Source organism: Helianthus annuus, chromosome 17 (assembly GCF_002127325.2).
Source record: "Helianthus annuus cultivar XRQ/B chromosome 17, HanXRQr2.0-SUNRISE, whole genome shotgun sequence".
Taxonomy (NCBI): domain Eukaryota; kingdom Viridiplantae; phylum Streptophyta; class Magnoliopsida; order Asterales; family Asteraceae; genus Helianthus; species Helianthus annuus.
The window spans coordinates 83,449,860-83,470,628 of NC_035449.2; the positions used below are offsets into that span (position 1 = coordinate 83,449,860).

General features: G+C 35.3%; 1 protein-coding gene across 1 annotated transcript; it reads right to left on the bottom strand.

Annotated features, from left to right (window-relative positions):
- Positions 1-17,050: 17,050 nt before the first annotated feature.
- LOC110924541 lies at positions 17,051-17,644 on the bottom strand. Its single transcript, XM_022168541.1, has one exon. It carries the CDS (start codon positions 17,642-17,644, stop codon positions 17,051-17,053), a length of 594 nt encoding a protein of 197 aa, XP_022024233.1.
- Between the last annotated feature and the right edge of the window lie 3,125 nt (positions 17,645-20,769).

A 20,769-nucleotide genomic window follows, 5' to 3' on the forward strand; every position in this document is an offset into this window, starting at 1 on the left:
TCACCGCTTGGGAGCGTGACTGACCAGGATCAAGCCACCAATCATACAGAACAATACATATAATAAAAGTAATTGTCATTTAAACCAAACAAATCCATATGAAAGGTGTTCCAAACCATAAGAAAGTTATCATTGTTTAGCGGAAGCGTATTAATAAAACCCATCGTAAATAAGTATCGAATATCAAAAGTATTTAACAGGGTAATCACGATCCAAGCCCACAACGACCTGCTCCTCCCTGTGCAAGCTCCATATAACTAACGACCTGCAAGGCATGTAACAGAGGATCAACAACTAGTTGAGCGAGTTCACAGAAAGTAAATGCGTAATAGTAAGTTCGTTTGTAACAGGTGGCTCTACTGGGCCGTTAGTACGTTCTATTGGTGGGGGCTTCCCATGTTGTATAACCACTAGACTACTCGTAACCATAAGTATCCTTCACAACCGATGATAGTAATAAGCATAAGTATCCTTCACATCCGAGGATAGTAATAAGTATAAGTATCCTTCACATCCGAGGATAGAAATAAGTATAGGTATCCTTCACAACCGAGGATAGTAGTAAGTATAAGTCTACGTAGATTGTAAGTATGTGTCCTGCACAACCGAGGACAGTGAATAGCATAAGTATGTGTCCTGCACAACCGAGGACAGTGGTATGGTAGTCTAGTATTAGTGTCAGTACGAATCTATTCAACCTTATTTCTTCAATCCCATTCCCAAGCCCTTGGGAATCCCATGCCTTAGTAAGGGTGTGAACTCACCTTGGTTTGCTCGGTATGCTATGCTCTAGGGTTTATCAAATGTCTAAGTCCGTTACACACGACCTAGGATATGTTGCACATGATACGATGTAAGTATATACATTCAATTAGGGTTTGCAAGTCTTTGATATTCAAGCAACGTGTTCTGTGTGGTAATTGTGCACAGAATGATATCAGATAGAATGTTCATACAGTCAGTAACATTCACCTACAATGACATACATACAGTGGTGGCAGAATATGTGGTTTTCATTCAACAATTGTTTAACAACTCAACATACTCGGACTGTATAATTATTAACAAGGCCCAAACTACCCATGTATCTAGAAAAAGGTCGGATTACATGCATCTTACGAAAATCAGACAAGCATCATACTATAAGACTTCAGACAAGATTATCAAATAAGCAAATTCTGACCCCTTATGCATTCTTGCAAGAATTCATGAAGCTCGGACCATATATTAGCAAAAGTCGGACAGGTTGTCATGCATGAAGGTCGGACCCCTAGTGTTTAATAAAAGCCGGGACCCCCCTAATGTTCAAACAAAGGTCGGCCTCCCTCAACAAGCATGAAACTCGGACCTTGTGTCCTTTGTAAACTCGGGCATGTGTTTCCATTTAGAAGCTCGGACATGGGGGAGGTTTGGGTTGGAAACTCGGACCAAGGAACAAGATCATAAACTCGGACAACATAATGAAATTAAGGTCGGACCTTAATTTCCCTTATCAAACTCGGACTAGGGTGTGGGGGATTGAAACTCGGACCCCCTTAATAATTCGGACCACCCCCCTTTTGTTCACTAAACTCGGACAGTCCATGAGATGATGAAACTCGGACCAAGCAAAGGTCACAAAGTCGGACTAGGTGACATTTTATAATAAACTCAGGCATAGTGCTTCTTATAAACTCAGACCACATGATATACATAAACCTCGGACATGTTTAAGTATGAAACTCAGACAATCAATATGCGTGCATTCCAAACATTTCACATAATCAATAAGATCAAAGCAGTTACGTTCTGATGTTCATACGATCAACCCTACTTCATACATTCACAACAGAAATCAGTTCAACGATTTACATGCTCATCATATCAAACGGATTGGCATTAGGCAGTCGATTAAACATACAACCATAATCATTTCATAATAAATCAGAATAAACAGGAATCAATCAAAGCTCAGAACTATCACATAAAGAATTAGGGTTTTTATGAAACACATAATCAAGAATTGATACAATCAACAATCAATTAACAATGATTACACAATTACCTTGAATGATTCTAGAGAAAGAGGAATCAAGAGTGATGATTATCTTGCCAATGATGATGGTGATGATGATTGCTAGAGAAAATGAATGTACGTGCTTTGGTTTTTGTGAAAAGTGATTAGTGAAATTGAGATTAGGGTTAAGTATGGTTTATTTTCACTAATTACACTATACACCCTGAATTTCTATATTTTACACAAGTACACCATCCCCTAATTATTTCACAATTCCACCACCATGTTCATATATTTACTAATTTCACAATTAACAAACAATCATGCACGATCACACAATTAAAACATATATAATTCCATGGCAATCAATTGTGCAAATAAACGACTGGTCAATACATGAACGTGCAATAAATGCGAAATAGAATCTTGGAAATTCGAGTTGTCACAATGTGACTAATAATTAACCAGAGTTTGGGGTTTGGTTAGACTCAGGGGCCAAAAGAGTTAGTTATAGAGACCATGGGGGCACATATGTTAAAAAATCTTATTTTGGACTAATATAGTAAAAGTGATATAACTACAGGGACCAAAAACGTAATTTACTCTTTTATATTTAAAAAAGTTTCACAAATGTATACACACACACACACACACACACACATATATATATATATATATATATATATATATATATATATATATATATAATAAATGAATAAGGTTTGGGACGCACGTCCTCACATGGTGCAACCATTTTGGTGTTTTGGCGGGAAAATGTGGGAAAAAGTTATGGTTTTCTATTCAGATCCAGCATCAAAATCCATACCCGTTTTTTTTACCCGGATATATAATCAATGAAACAACCCTAAATATTCTAATCAAGCATTTCTCACACCGTCATCCCCAAAATAATTTTTTGTTGTCTAGATTATTCATTCTTGTCTTCAATAATTTGATTCACATAGCAGAAATGAATCGTCCATCATCCATTGTGGTATTCAATATAGTTAGGGTTATATCCCTTAATTGATTCCGAATAGTATTGGAGTTTTTTCCGGCATATGTTTTAGGTTTTCGTTTTGAATTTATGAACAGCATAATCGATTCAAGGTTCGCAGTTTTTATCTTTGCTTAGTTATGTGTTATCGATTCTATATTTTGTATTTTTTTATCTTTTCTTAGTTATGTTTTATGTTAATTTAAACACAATTCGTTGTTTTTCATCTGACAGCAGTGATAAATCGTTCAACATCCATTGTTCTATTGAATATAGTTAGGGTTAAATCCGTTAATTGAGTCCCGTCGATTTTTTTAGTATTTTGCGGGATCTGTTTTATGTTTTCATTTTGAATGTATCACGTTGTTTAGAAACCCAGATATGTAACCTAATCTCAGTTATATTCTTCTGATTGAACATCTGCGTTAATGAATCATCAATATTATGTCATGTTGTCATTGAAAATTCCTGAATATTGTTTTATTAGGATAATTTTGTAGTGCTGGTTTGCAAATATATCATGGAAATCATTAGTAAAGTTGATTGATGTATGAACATGATGACATGGACATTATTGATTATTTCAATAGTGTGGCTTAATATTTTACACGTACATGATTTGTGTCTTATGTTCCTATACATTCATTCATTACGAGTAAGCATAAAATTAAGTTTTGGGTTTATTGTCTGATAAATGTTGTTGAAAATACGTTGTTAAGAAGAATTATGTCTTACCATGACGATATGGATATTATTGATGCATTCCCTTGTTTTGTTAGATGAGTTACATAGACATTTTTTGTGTGTTTTATTTGATTGGTATGTGTTCATATTAACGCATATTATTTCTTTGTATTAGATTGTAAATGATGCTGAATTGTATTTTGTATTTTAATTTCGAAATCTTATAATAATGAGAATCTTATTCAAAAATTTCCAAATTTTCAATCAATAATTATTTTTACTAAGTCAAAAGGTAACCGACAATAGTTTCTCTAAATAAACTTAATTGATTGTGTTTTAAAATTTCCAAAATTAGTTTCCAATCATTCCAAAACATCATCATAATCTACTCTATAAATTAGACGCTATTCTTCAATGTTTTCACATCAGCAGTCTTACTCATTCTTTTGCTTTGGTACTTGAAATCTTAAGGTATGAAACATCACCCATTGTGAATTCTCTATATTCAGTCTTGTATATTACATTTCAAAATTCTTTTTAATGGCATTTGCCATAAACAACCAGTGCAATGGAGAACAACCAGATTACTATGTTCCGGTCACTCAATGCTCATTCCACGAACTACACCATCAAAGCGAAGATCATATCCTTGTGGCATAAAAAATGAATGGTGATGATAAGTAGATCTATCGAGTTGACATGTTGTTGATGGATGAGGAGGTAACATTTTTTAATGTTCTTAAGTCTTCATTATAATTCGGTTTAATCACAGTTATTCATGTTGATGATCTAAAAGTCATTATATATTTTTGATTTCAGGGTTCATTCATTTAATGTAGCTGTTTACATAAACTTTTCAAATGGTTCCTTAAACATTTGGTTGTTGATGACTGTTTATTGTTTCACAAACCATCCCTAGCCCAAGATACAACAAAGATTAAGGTTACGGGAAAAGATCAGAAGCTATCTTTGTATCCATTCACTTCTGTTCTGAAAACGGACAATTTGTCTAGGCCTCGCGGTACTTTTTTCGTTTCACTGATTTTAAATCTGTGTTGAGCAAAAAAGTTGAAGTTAATACTCCAATAGGTATAGACTATTTGTCAGTTTTCTATAATTGATGTATTTCTTTATCGAAAGTATGTTATAATTGTTAAATAAATATTCTTTTTTATTTATATTAATAGATTGTTGTATTCTATAGATTTTCTCGGTTATGTGGTTGTTTCTTATCCTATTGAAGATGCAAATTGGAAGGATGGCACTAAAACCAAACGAATGAGCATAACTCTCAAAGATCTCGAGTATTGAGTTTATATACATTATTATATATAGATATATCTTTATTAATCTATATGTTTGATATTAATTTTTCAAATATTATTTGTACAGAGATTAGAAGATTGGTCTTACATTATGGGAAAACTATGCAATTGAGATGTCAAAGTACATGAATGATAAGAATCGCCCCGCTCATGTTGTTATTCTTGTGCATTTTGGCACAGTAAGCATCTATCAATTCATTTAATTTAAATAGATAAAATATTTTAACATACTGTTCTTCAGTCTGTTTGGATCTATATATTATATTAAGTGAATATAGTTTCATCTTTTTTTATATCATTTGATAAACATGTACATTATAAGCAAGTAAAATTGGCCTTACTAATATGTTTGAAGCATTTCGTGTCTTCATAAATTCTGATATTGATGAGATAATAGAATTCAAGAACAGGTAGTTATTTTTTATTTTATAACTAAATGTACATTATAATTGTTTTTTTAATATCTACTACTCTTATAGGTATCTTGAGAAGGAGTTTTCTAAATCATCTTCGAGTAAACAAGCATGCTCTCAAGTGATATCCGATGTTGAAGATGAGTTTGTTAATGCTGGTGAGTTTGTGTTGACTACTTTCATTACTTCAATTGATTACATACACTTTTCACAAAATTTATGTGTATATTAAATTATACTAGGCTATCACCCGGGAACATCCCGGGCTAGGAAAATTTAGTTTTCAATAATAAAAAGCACATAAACAACATTTTCAAACTTATTAGTATCTTCTTTCCCTTCCCACAATAATTTATTTGTTCGGTTTCATCAGTATCCTAACTTTGCCTCCATTTGTATTCATAGCTTTCGTGTAAAGCTAATAACCTTTTAATTCTTAATGAGATCTAAATATAAAAATGTTTCGTAAACCCATACAAAATGTTATATTGTTTGTTTTTAAATTATATTATATTATGCTTTTACTTGAATTTTCAACTAATAAAATTCATAAACATATTATAAACAACGTTGGTGTGCGTTAGGTGTGTTATGATTTTATTGATATTTTAAGCCTATTTTACGCATTAGTCAAGTTTTAAATTTATAAAACACGATATTCTACTAACACTAAACACACACTTAGGCAAGTGCACCCATCGTGAGAGTAGTATAGCGTTGGTAAGATACTGAGGTCGTCCAAGGACACAAGAGCTTTTAGTACCGGTTTATCCTCCATGTCTAATCAATCTAAAATTTTTGAGAAAAGGTTTAAACATGAAAAATAAAACTAAAAATGCTGAAATAAAATAAAAACAGATAGACAAGATGAATCACTTGGATCCGACTTGCCTTTAATGTATCCTTTGATGATTTTCGCACTTTTGCACTTTTTAATAGATTATCTTAGTTATATAGTAGGCCCCTCTTTTGAAGGTGACGTTACCCTCAACCCAGTGGTTTGAGTCAGCAAGGATACAATCCCAAAGGGTCGGAACTGTTTTGGTCAAAAATCACACAAGGATAATGCAACCAAATCTGATTTTGTGAGGTATGATGCTTGGTTAATTGTATGAACAACAAGTATATGAAATCAACGATGAACACCGAGATTTATACGAGGAAAAAGCCCTTGATCTTTAGAAGATCTCCGGCATAAAAAACCTCGGGTGATGGAAACTACCGATCACCAACTATATTGCTGAAACAATAGTGATCCTTGTACAACTTCGGAAGAAAACAAGCTCGATACAATGAATTGCTAGTATAAGTGTGTGTTTTTGCTAAGTGTTTGCAGAGAATTCGTGTATTGTGTGTATTTTCTGTGGTGTGCACGAATTATGCCTCTAATGAGCTTGTTTCCCCTTAAAAAAGATAAGAAAAAACAACTAACTAACTTCCCGAAAAAGGTGGAAGTCACCCATGACCACCACTAACGGTTATTTCTTCAATATGCATGTGCCTAAAAGCATATTCCACGAGATTCCAGCAGAGAAGTGGTCCACTACGTCCATTACCTGCATTTACACATTAAAAACGTGCAAAACATAAGTTCTGTTAAGGATCCTCGGACTCGTGATCCTCAGACTCTGGATCCTCAGACTCTCTCCATCAGCCATTAAGCATCCGTGATCCATGCCTAGTCTTAGGATAGATGATCCTTAGCATAAAATTCATGCCCTAACAATTGCCCCCAATATGGCAGTTGTGATAAGGATTCACAGCTAGCCGCTGAGAACCTCCGGAGATGAAATGGATGATTTGAGCATCAGCTGGTGGAGGAGGAGCTTTTTCAGAAACTTTCTCAGGATACTTGATCCTTGACTTTTTCCTTCCGAGCAATTCCTTCAAGTATCCTTTGCTCAAAAGATAACATATCTCCTTCCTTAATGCTATGCACTCATCTTGTCACCTAAATTTTGCATAGAAAGGATTAGCTCATTATTATCAGCAGAAAAAAAATATCAGAAATAGGAGGATAATCCTTGTCATCTTCCTCTTGTTCCATAGCATGCACATTCTAGTTGTCATGGTTGGAGTATTGCTTGGATCAGTTATCCTTGAGATAGGATCCTTATTTGTCTTGCTTTGAGGATCCTGACAATCTCTCGTGGATCCTTTTGTCATCCTCTAAACGGATGAACCTAAGGGCCCTGTTCCTTTCCTCATCTAAGTTCCTGCGAGGGGTCATGACAAGATCATCATAGAACATTGAATCCCTAAGTAAACCCATGTTAAAGGCTTCTACAGCCGTGGCAATATACATGTTAGGAATATCTAAGGATTCTTTACTAAACTTAGTGATATAATCTCTAAGTGATTCATTTTGACCTTGTGTTACCCTTGTTGATTTCATATACTTGTTGTTCATACAATTAACCAAGCATCATACCTCACAAAATCAGATTTGGTTGCATTATCCTTGTGTGATTTTTGACCAAAACAGTTTGGCGCCCACCGTGGGGCAATTGGTGCTTCAATTCTGAGAAATTTTGTTCATTTCATTCATTTCGGTTCATTACCTTCAACCACATGGCTTCTCAGGGAAAACTACTCCAAGGTCAAAATGAATCACTTAGAGATTATCTCACTAAGTTTAGTAAAGAATCCTTAGATATTCCTAACCTGTATATTGCCACGGCTGTAGAAGCCTTTAACATGGGTTTACTTAGGGATTCAATGTTCTATGATGATCTTGTCATGACCCCTTGCAGGAACTTAGATGAGGAAAGGAACAGGGCCCTTAGGTTCATCCGTTTAGAGGATGACAAAAGGGTCCACGAGAGATTGTCAGGATCCTCAAAGCAAGACAAATAAGGATCCTATCTCAAGGATAACTGACCAAGCAATACTCCAACCATGACAACTAGAATGTGCATGCTATGGAACAAGAAGAAGATGACAAGGATTATCCTCCTATTTCTGATATTGTTTTTCTGCTGATAATAATGAACTAATCCTTTCTATACAGAGTTTAGGTGACAAGATGAGTGCATAGCATTAAGGAAGGAGATATGTTATCTTTTGAGCAAAGGATACTTGAAGGAATTGCTCGGAAGGAAAAAGTCAAGGATCAAGTATCCTGAGAAAGTTTCTGAAAAAGCTCCTCCTCCACCAGCTGATGCTCAAATCATCCATTTCATCTCCGGAGGTTCTCAGCGGCTAAGAGACATGCAAAGGAAACAAAGATGGAGAATAGGGACAGACTTGTTTGAACTTCCATTCTTACCCAGGAAAAAGTCATATCCTTTGATGGGGATGACCATCTGGACATACAGGATCCTCGTCATGACGGTTTGGTTATTACACTATTTATTTCTAACCATTTTGTTCGCAGGATTCTCATTGATGGGAGAAGCTCAGTGAACATAATCCAATTGGATGTCCTCAATAGGATGGACATCCTTGAATCCGATATTGTCCAAAGATCATCTGTCATTGTGGGATTCAGTGGAGAGACAAAGATTACATTGGAGGACACCAAGCTTCCTATCTACAAAGAGGGAGTGAATTATATTAAAAAAAAATCTATGTTATTGATTGCTTATCTTGCTGTAATGTTATCTTTGGCAGGCCATGGATACACGATATGAAGGCAATCCCTCTTAACATATCATCAATGTGTCAAGGTCCTAACTCTATGAGATATGGTGAAGATAGAAAGTGATCAGTAGGAGGCAAAGAACTGTTACACTTCTTCAATGAAGCCAGCCTCCAAGGAGCAAGACATCATGGAGACAAGAGAGCAAGACGTCAAGGATATTATGTTGAACCCAGAGGATCCTGAATCCAAAATTTTTATAGGATCCGGGATCCTAGACAGTATTGAGCAGGATTTAGTATCCTTCTTGGAAAGAAGAAAATCTACCTTCGCTTGGAAACATGAAGATATGACAGGAGAAAGTTTGCACTTGAAAGGAATGCCATTATCCAAGAAGAGGTAGACAAATTGCTCAAGGCAAGTCTGGGTGGACTGATAAGCATGAAGCTGCACTTAAGGTTCTTAAGGATTATCTATCCTCAGCACCAGCCCTGATGAAACCAGAAAATGGAGAATCGTTATCCTTATACTTAGCTATTTCATCTAAAGCAGTAAGTGTGACCCTAGTTAAGGATCATGAAGGCTCTCAACATCTGGTATACTATTGATCTACAAAGGGAAGCTGAATTAGAAGTGCAACAACTTGAGAAGACCAAGGATCCTTAGACACTCTTCACGGATGGAGCTTCAGATGTTAAAGGAACTAGACAAAGCACACTACTAAAATCGCCACAGGGGGACATTATACCCCAATCCATTGCATGTGAATTCCAAACCACTAATCATGAGGCAGAGTATGAGGCCTTGATAGCAGGTTTGCAATTAGCTAATAATATGAGGATCAGGTATCTTCAAGTATATGTAGATTCTCTATCAATTACTAATCATTATAACAGTTCTTACACTGTCAAATGTGAAAAGCTAATCAAGTACTTAGAAATAGTCAGGAAACTGGCAGATTCTTTTGCTTTTTTCAGTCTACCACAGGTACCCAGGGAGGAAAATGCAGAAGCTGACGCTTTAACTAACCTTGGATCATTCCTAAAGATGCCAGAAGATGTGAAAAATACTCATCACCCATGTTTTAACTCCTGCAATTGAGGATCACGTAACTATGGAGATAGTGGAGGATTCTGCAATCATACCTGGTGATCCTACAAAGTCGAATTCAGGATCCTGGATCCTTCCAATCCTAAGATATAAACAACATGGAGAGATCCCTACAGGACAAAATCCTAAAGCTTTCAAATTCAAGGAGATTGTGGAAACCACACTGGGGGCAGAGCACTATTCTCAAGGATCCTTAGAACAGGATACTATTGGCCTACCATGAAGATGTATGCTGTGGAATACACAAAGAAATGTGATGCTTGTCAAAGACACAGTAATATTCTACACCAACCAACATAACATCTGCATCCTAAGAAGAAGCTTTTGCTCAAAGTCAGAAAGAAGGAAATGGCCAATTACCAACAAAGAATGGCTGGAGCATACAACAAGAATGTCAGGATTAGAAGATTTCAAGTTGGTGATTTTGTGCTAAGAAAAACATTCCAGAACACTACAAATCCTTCTGATGGCAAGCTAGCACCAAAGTGGGAAGACCCCTATCTAATTGAAGCTGAATCAGGAAAGGGGGCATATCATTTGTTAACAATGGATTGTGATCTCCTACCAAGAGCTTGGAATGTTGTTCATCTCAAAAAAATTCTTTAAGTAAGAAGGTTCAGGGATCCTCAGCGATACCGGTATTCTGATTAAGGATCCAGGATCCTCAAAGGATATATGATTCTACATTTGGTAACACATTACTTTCATTTTCATTTTCATTCATTTTATACTTATTACTTATCATAAGTTAAAGATGTTAATCAGTTAACATCTATTTTCACAAAGTTTAAGCTTTTGCAGAGTTGTTATCATTTTACAGAAGATCAAAGTGGTTGGCCAACTCTCCAAAGTTTATGGGCTTGTCCCCAGTTTTGGGCTTGTCCCCAGTTTCGCCAGTAGCGCATGATGATCCTGGTATAGTTCATGGCAGTGGGACCAGTACTCGCTTTAGGGGCTGATAATTCCATTGTACTGGCTATACCTAGGATCCTACGTATAATGGTAGACGTACCATACCTCCGTTCCTAAGGTTTCTAACGTTTTCACGTTAGCTAAGGTTTCGGCATTTTCATGTCGCTCAAGTTTGGATAGTCACCAGTGAGGGCCATACTCCAGTTTACACAAGTTATACCCTAGTTTACATCCGTTTATATGGGCTTGACCCGAGTTTACATCCGTTTATTTGGGCTTGTCCCCAGTTTATTTGGGCTTGTCCCCAGTTTGTTGGGCTTGTCCCCAGTTACTAACTCTTATCTTATATTGGCTTAGTCCCAAGTTGTATCCTATTTCAGGTTTTTGGAGACAAACGACCAAGGATCCTTGATCCTTACCTTCCATTAAGGTTTGTCTTATGGTTATCCTGTTTATAATGATAAAGGTTAGGATCCTAACTTGGATTCTCAGGTATGATCCTTAACTATTTTGATTTTATTCGTTATTCATTTGAATAACCCTTATACTTTGACAACTGAACTTATGATCCTTAAAATATAATACTTTTCGAAACTTTTCGACTATAGGATATTTGATCCTGGATCATATCCTAAAATTCTTAAACTTAATTTGTTTAACTTTTCTTATTCAAACAAATGTATATCACAACAACTGAAAACTAAAGGATACATAAGGATAGCAACACGGGAGATAGCCAAAAAGTTAAAGTTATTTTATTCACAAAACATTAAACCTTTTAAGGTTGTCAAAATTGCCAACCCACGTTTCTACCAGCAAAACGTGGCCCGTCCACATGGGTTGGCAAAGGGTGTCCATTGTTTACGGGTCTTTGTAGTGCAGAAAATAAAAGACGGAAGGATAACGAGTGGCTTCATCCCCCAAACAGAGGATCCATCCACCACCCATTATCCTGCCTATTGTTCAAGGATCCATGATCCTTCACCCTAGAAACTACTGTCTAAAGTTATACAAGTTCTGACGATAAGGATCCTTGATCTTAGAAGCTTTACTTTTCATAGTTTGCTTATTCAGCAATAATTTACAAGGATATAGAATCCTAACTTGGATTCTCTGGTATGTTATATTCTAACTTTTTCGAAACTGTAAGTTGTCTCTTATCCTTTTTGGTTAAGGGTCATTGATCCACATTTGTTCGAACACTTCAAGTTTTCTGTTAAAAGTTTAACATTATCATCAGATTTCCAATAACTTTCCAGTTGCTTGGCGATGATATCTTTGAAAATAGAAAGCATACATGAAAAATAAAAAGGGAAGAAACAACTATAGATGTAGCTAAAAAAGTTTAATGTTATTACCTATTCATTATGTATCAAAATCATCTGGCCTGGATTTCACCAGCAAAATCGTGGACCATCCACCCAGGTCGGACAGGGCTATCTAACAGTTAAAGTGTCTATGCAGAAATTAAAGTGCAGGAATGTTAATAGCAAACTGTGTAGAAGGATTCATTCTCCACGAACGGAAGGATCTTCAGATCTGTAAAGGCACTTGAGGAGTTATCTCTAACTCTATATTCTGCAATGACGATTATAGCAGGTCTTATCAGTGACGACAAGTGGTGTAACGACTAGTTACCAGCAGCAACGGCTAGTCCGCTTCTGACGGAAATATGACAGCTGTGAATCCTTATCACAACTGCCATATTGGGGGCAATTGTTAGGGCATGAATTTTATGCTAAGGATCATCTATCCTGAGACTAGGCATGGATCACGGATGCTTAATGGCTGATGCAGAGAGTCTGAGGATCCAGAGTCTGAGGATCACGAGTCTGAGGATCACGAGTCCGAGGATCCTTAACAGAACTTATGTTTTGCAGGTTTTTAATGTGTAAATGCAGGTAATGGACGTAGTGGACCACTTCTCTGCTGGAATCTCGTGGAATATGCTTTTAGGCACGTGCATATTGAAGAAATAACCGTTAGTGGTGGTCATGGGTGACTTCCACCTTTTTCGGGAAGTTAGTTAGTTGTTTTTTCTTATCTTTTTTAAGGGGAAACAAGCTCATTAGAGGCATAATTCGTGCACACCACATAAAATACACACAATACACGAATTCTCTGCAAACACTTAGCAAAAACACACACTTATACTAGCAATTCATTGTATCGAGCTTGTTTTCTTCCGAAGTTGTACAAGGATCACTATTGTTTCAGCAATATAGTTGGTGATCGGTAGTTTCCATCACCCGAGGTTTTTTATGCCGGAGATCTTCTAAATATCAAGGCTTTTTCCTCGTATAAATCTCGGTATTCATCGTTGATTTCATATACTTGTTGTTCATACAATTAACCAAGCATCATACCTCACAAAATCAGATTTGGTTGCATTATCCTTGTGTGATTTTTGACCAAAACAGGAACATTGAAAGATAATTAATTAAGTTATTAATGAGAAAAGTGTTAGGCCCCTCTTTTGAAGGTGACGTTACCCTCGGCTAAGTGGTTTGAGTCAGCAGGGATACAACCCAAGTAGCCGGTTTAATGTATTAATAGTAGTTTACATATGAGGGGATCAAGCCATTCGCACCCCCGCCATCCAATACCAGTGGGTATTGAAGGAGCACCTAGTAAGCTTGACCCAGATCCTTGTAGGATCTATACACTGAACAAGGCAAGAACTTTACCAAACCATTCCTGTTAACCCCCGATCAGGTAGCCAACATATCTCTATATAGACTGTAGAGATGTGAATGGTGTAAATCTTTTACTTTATATAGACAGTAAAGTATTGCCAAGACACCACGGACAAATGATAAAGAAGTTTCACCTTCAACATAAGAAACTAGTTATTAATGTCATTAATACAAAACCAAATAAAAAGTGCGAAAAGATTAAAAATCAAAAGTAATACATTAAAGACTTGTCTTCACCAAGTGATGTAAGAGACTTAGCCAAACATGGCCTTTGATTGACAAGAACTCTTACTATCAATCTTGGATCCCGAGACTACTACACACTCTAAAGGTGGATGATGGATGATGGTGGTGGGTGTTGGTGGTGGAGTGGTGGCATAGTGAGAGAGTAGTGGTTTGCCAAGGGATGCATTTGAAGTGAACCAAGCACCCCTATCTATAGCCTGAACAGAAGCCCGGCCACGGCCCCGTGTCCAGCGGACACGCCCCCGTGGCCATCTCTTTCTCTTCCTTCATTAATTGCTTTTGTCAGCATTGGGCTCCACACGGCCCGTGTTTGCTTGACACGGCCCGTAGGCAGAAGCGTATCTGTACTACCAAGATTTGGCAAGATTCTGTGAATCTTAGCATTGACCATGCCCCGTGTTGAGTCAGGCACGCCCCCGTGGTGGGCTTAGAAGCTTCCACAGCTTTATCTTTTTTGCAGACATCTGACAACGCCCCCGTGTCCAGTAAGCACGGGCCGTGGTCAACCTTCTGTTTCTTGTTTTTGCTCTTGGGGATATCGCCGAGGGGTCGGGCGTGTCACGTTTATTCCGTTTCTTTGTATTTATGTTGGTTTTTGCTGTTTATTTGTTCCTTTTGCTCTTTTAAGCTCATTTGCTCCTGTAAATTCAAAAGGAAGACAAAAGCACACTTTTTCCAACATTAGTACTAAAAAAGGGTTAGTTTTATACCTCATTTTATATAATTTATATGTTGTATTTTGCACACATCAAATACCCCTACACTTGAATCTTTGCTTGTCCTCAAGCAAAACTCTTTATTATGTGGCTTACACACCCAAATGGAGTAGGTAGGAGAGAAGTTTTAGGCTTGTCTTCAGTGTCAGGAATCCAAGATCTTTATTTAGTTTTATTTTTATACTATTTACAATCCTATTCGTTATGATTTATTTAGAACGTTTCGTAAGAGAAATTACTTATTTGGGCATAACATGCCTTTTTAAAATTACTTAAGAGAAATTGGATTTTGCACACATCAACGTGTTTTAGGAAATTATATGTATTTTGTTTTCTTTTTTCTTTTATTAAGACTCATCGATTAATGTCAAACTTAGTACTCTGAGCATTGTGATGAAATCCTTAAACGACAAATGATAAGTAGACTAAGTTAAAAGGAAAAAAAAATATCGGTTAAAAAGGATATATTTATTCATATATATATAAAAAGCATATAAAGATCAAACAACCACGTCAAACAAACTGAAATATTAAAAAAAAAACAATGTTTAAAACGTAAAAATCATAAAAATTGCTTTGAATTCATAAAGATAGGAGCTAAGTCTCTTTCTTGCTAACTTTCTCCGAATCCTTGACGTTACATGGAGTTGAAGAGTTGTAGACGTCAACCAGTTTACGCTTGTTGATTTTATTGATATCAGAACTAGTATTAGCATCATCATTCTTAACGCTTAGAATAGGACTTTTTCTTTGGATAAATTCTTTATTGTTTCCCTGAGACAAATGTCAAAATTAAGTTACTAATAATAGAATTACATAAACTGTAAATATTAGTGTATTAATATGAATCCTCTATTTTTATAAAAAAAAATACCTCAGTAGTCTTCATCTTTTCTTTGAGCTCATAATTGACTCATCATCAGTCATGTTTGTAACAACTACATTTCATCAAAGTTAGTCAAATTATAAGTTGCTATCTCAATTTTAAAAGCAAACATCTTTCCAACCAACTTGTTAAATCCACAGGAAAGCTAACTTCTTCAACATCATGTGAATCATAATATTTTATGATTAAATTAATATAACCAAAAATTTAAATGTAATGACAAAAATATATAGGTGAAGCAAAAATTATTTATACATACAAGTGTTGTGTTTTCTTGAAGCTATTGGTCGGCAAACTTGAGAACAACTTTTTCAATAATTTCATCAGCTAGAGGATGAAATAATATTATTGGAACATCATCACTAATGTCTTCCACTTGAACTTTTATCTCGAATCTATTTAAATTAAATAAAAAATATATACAAATCGTTTTTATTTTAATAAATATAATTATTAAAATAGATAAAAACAGGCTTATAATACCTTGCAACTTGATATATAACCTTTTCATCACAATCATAATTGTTGCACATATGAAAAAATGCTCCTCCATACCCATACAGTCTATAAGATCTGTATCCGCCTCCATTAAACATTTAGGACACTCCATATAGTGCCAACCAAAATGCTTATCTATTGCCTTAATAGTGCTAACTATCACAACGAATTGAGGGTGTATAAATTCTAAAATAAGAACATAATTAATTTCTATAAAATAATTTGGTACAAATTATTATATAGATTTGTAAAAACATTCATGATTTGTCAAAGGTCATATATGTTTCTCAAAGGAGTTTTTATGATAAATTCATCTCTTAACATCTACAAAATTTAATACAAAACTTTGTTATATATAAATCAAACAAAATACAAATTGGAAGCAATAAAATAATAGAGTACTTGAAAATTATAGTAAAAATATAAAAGATGCTTGATAATGCTACATATAACTGGCCATGTGTGAAAACTGGCTCTTTAGAAACAGTCCAACCTTAGACAAAGATTGTCCCTGACTCTTGTTAATTGTCATAGCAAAACAAACAGCAACAGGAAACTGTCGTCTTTGAAAAGCAAAAGGTATTTTTTTGTCGGACGGAATTATGCTAATTCTTGGAATGAATGTTCTGGTTCCAACATTAGCACCTTATATAATTTCAGCTTCTATAACCCTCTTTCCAAGAAATGTAACTTGTAACCTTGTACCATTACATAGACCATTTTGCTGATCAATGTTCCTAAGAAACGTAATTGGAACTCCGACTTTTAAAACCAAACGATGATTTGGTAAACTAGATATCTTTAAACCATTGAGGACATCAGGTGAATACAACTCTTGTTGGAAGGAATCGATACCTTGTTTCGTTTGACATATACTATCGGAGCGTAGGTACTTGGTTTGTTCAACAAGAAACAACTATAACAATCGATCATTTATTTCATGTACCACCTCATTTTTTGGTGTCAGAATCGCACTTTCAGAAAAATAATCTCAATCCTTATATCTTTCTAGAACCGATTGATATACAAATTGAATCAAACTTTCAATGGGATCCAAAGAATCTATGATTAAAAGATCAGAAGGTATTTCTACAGTTGCTACATCATCATTATCCCTTCCAACTTTACCCTCACCAATATCAAGAAGCCATTTGGAAAACTTCTTAGTCTCCTCCAATCTAGATGGTAAAGCACCGATAGTCAATCTCATGTTTTTGGTCAAAGTAAGTAATTTATAGTGGGACCATATATAGAATGAACTCAACGAAGCGTTAACAATTTCTTGCCTACTTCCGTTTGGAATAACCGGAAGAATTTGTCTAAAATCACCACCAAACACGATTACTTTACCTCTAAACAAAACATCCGAATAACGATTAATTTTATCGACCAAAACATCCTTAAATGTTCTGTCTAAAGCTTCGAACGCATGTCTGTGTACCATGGGTGCTTCATCCCATATAATCAACCTACTTTGCTTAAGCAAATAAGCTACATCACCATCAGGCCTTATATGACACATAGAACCCTCATCTAAATTTATGGGGATGTGAAATCTAGAATGGGCCGTTATACCTCTTGACATTAGTAATGAAGCAATAGCACTGGAAGCAACATTTAGAATAATCTACTCCCTATACCTAACGGATAAGGCTAACGTCTTCCACAAAAATGTCTTACCTATTCCTCCATATCCGTAAACAAAAAATACACCTCCTTTGACACCTTCAACTGCTGTCATTATTTGATTATAAACAGATAGTTGTTCCTCAGTCAATGAAGATTTTAGAGTAACTAACTCGCTCTGTATTTGAGGAATATCAAAATATAGTTCTTCGTCAACCAAACGATTGTTTCCAATAGCAAATGAATCATAATCAGGATAAGGAATGGTTGACGATCGTGTCAAAGATGAGCCATTTCGAATGAGGTACTTTTCAATCTCCACTAGTGTCTGGTTCTTCAATCTCTCATCGGACATTACAAGTTCTGTACAGAAACAAAGTAAATAAATATAAAAAATGTGAATAATAAATGTTTCTGAATAATGTTCTGCGTAATATATTAAAAACAAACATTTCTTCTTTGTTGCTTTTCTTCTGCTATATAAAATGTCATCACCAAGTATTTCCATGTTTGTTCAAACACATATTCAGGTCTTGATAATGTGTTTGAAAATAGCAAAGTAACAAACAATGGATGAATATAACGACCATCTCCCGCAAAACTCGCTTCTTTAATAGCTTCAATGTATTCCATGCCATCATCTAACAAACCCATAGCGTAACAAGCATCCCTGAAGGATGGAAACAATTGTCCATCAACAATTCTAATTTCTTCAAACGATCTTGGTCGTTTGACTTTAACTAAAAGAATTCTAAGAAAATATGGTTCACCCAAAGTAGGGCAAACATAATGAATGTGTCTGATCTGTAACAATTTTCTTTTACGTGGTGCCCAATCTCTATCTCTTAGTTTCCAACAGAATTTCATAGGAAACTCAACATACGTATGTTTCCGTGCATCTTCATTATTTTTGTTCATCTCCATCCACTTTAGAAAAATGGAAGAAGACACTGATGGCTTTTCCAAAACATCTTCGATATCGTCTTCGGCTCCAAATACAACATTTTATGGACCTTCAAGGTGAAAAGGAAGTCTCATGACTAGAGGAAACCTGAAGTGAACTTCATTTGTAAATATTCTCCATGAAGCTTCCAAGGCGAAAACATACCTGCAATCGTAATATGCTTTGATCACATCCTTTCCTGTTTGTTTGTTGTCTGTACCGTCTCCATTTGACACCACAAGCGAGGCTCTGTATACGCCATTATTAATGTACTTAAACAAATATTTGATAAAACCTGCTTGATTGCACCATTCGACATTAATGTGTGCTTGGTATCTTTTCAAAAGAACCGGACTATAAGGAACAACACTTTTGTTGTCTATTTAAACTTTGGACTTTATAATAGTGTTTCCATTATCTCTTCTTCTGTATACAGGGAAACCGTCAGCATCGGTAGTGGTTTCAGGGTTGAATTTTTTTGGATAATTTTTTGAACATCTACTATCAACCATACAAGGACAATTGGGATTTGCGTTTCCACATGGACCATGAATCATAAATTCGGATACAAGTGCATAAAGACTAGGATCTTCCATCTTATCTGGTATCTCAACAGAAATGAATTTGTCTACATGATCAACAGACAAAAGTTTGGATTCCGGTTTCAAAAATATGCAAATGTGAGCATGAGGCAATCCACGCTTTTGAAATTCCACAGTATAAATCGCTACAATAAAAATAATGATATTGAGTAAATTGTAAAAAAAAATAGTAATATTTATAGTATAATAATAATAATAATAATAATAATAATAATAATAATATAAAAAGTGTATTTATACCTGCATTTAGTTCTCCAAACACTTTTTTGTCCTTCAAATCCTGTGTAATTGAATCGAGTTTTATTTTAAACAATCGACACATAATGTCTGGTCTGTCCTCAGGATTAATTGAAGTATTTCGAAGGTATCGTTCAATCTCTAGCCACTTAGGATTGCATGTAATGGTAATGAAAAAATCTGGATATCGAAACCATTTACATATAGCCATAGGATCTAGATAGTTTTGCTGCATATACCGAGAACCACCGGTAAAAGATATTGGTAGTAGTACCTGTATACCAGAATTAGATAGGTCTTATTTTCCTTCATTCTTCAAGTTTTGAAGATTTGTGTATGTTTCAGACCTAAGATGTTTCTATTGGAAACCGATATAATTAAGCCTTTTACTCTCAATCATTGTATATGCATCAACCAAAATTTGTTGGAATAATCTCCGAGCATTTAATATTAGAGAAAATGTAGTTGAGAATACCTAAACAACTTTTTTTGATTTGAAACTTCACTCTTAGTATCATAAATATAAAGCTGAGAGAACTTTGGATCTTTTTCCCGGTCCAGGTACCAAACCACCTAATGTATAAAAATTCTATCCACTTATACGAAATACATATGGTGCCCTACCACTGTTGATGCTCGAATCTTAAATACTCGGAGATTGTTCCAACAATTTTTGGTTGATGCATATACAATGATTAAGAGTGAAAGGCTTTATTATATCCATTTTCAACAGAAACATCTTAGGTCTGAAACATACACAAATCTTCAAAACTTGAAGAATGAAGGAAAAGATGACCTATCTAATACAGGTATACGGGTAGTACTACCATCATCTTTCTTTTACCGGTGTTTCTCGGTACATGAAGCAAAACTATCTAGATGCTATGGCTATATGTAAATGGTTTGGATATCCGGATTTTTTCATTACTGTTACATGTAATCCTAAGTGGCCAGAGATTAAACGATACCTTCGAAACTCTTCAATTAATCCTGAGGACAGACAAGACATTATGTGTCGATTGTTTAAAATAAAACTCGACTCAATTACAAAGGATTTGCAGGACAAAAAAGTGTTTGGAGAACTAAGTGCAGGTATAAATACACTTTTTATATTATTATTATAGAGAAAGTATAATGTACAAAACTGCTTAACGTACATTAACCTACGCGACCAAATTCATAACGTGCGTGATTATTTTTTTTACCATCATAACGTGCGTGATTAACATACCCATGTGTGATTATCACCTCCCATGCGTGATTATCACCAAATAACTGCTCCCATGCGTGATTAACTGATCC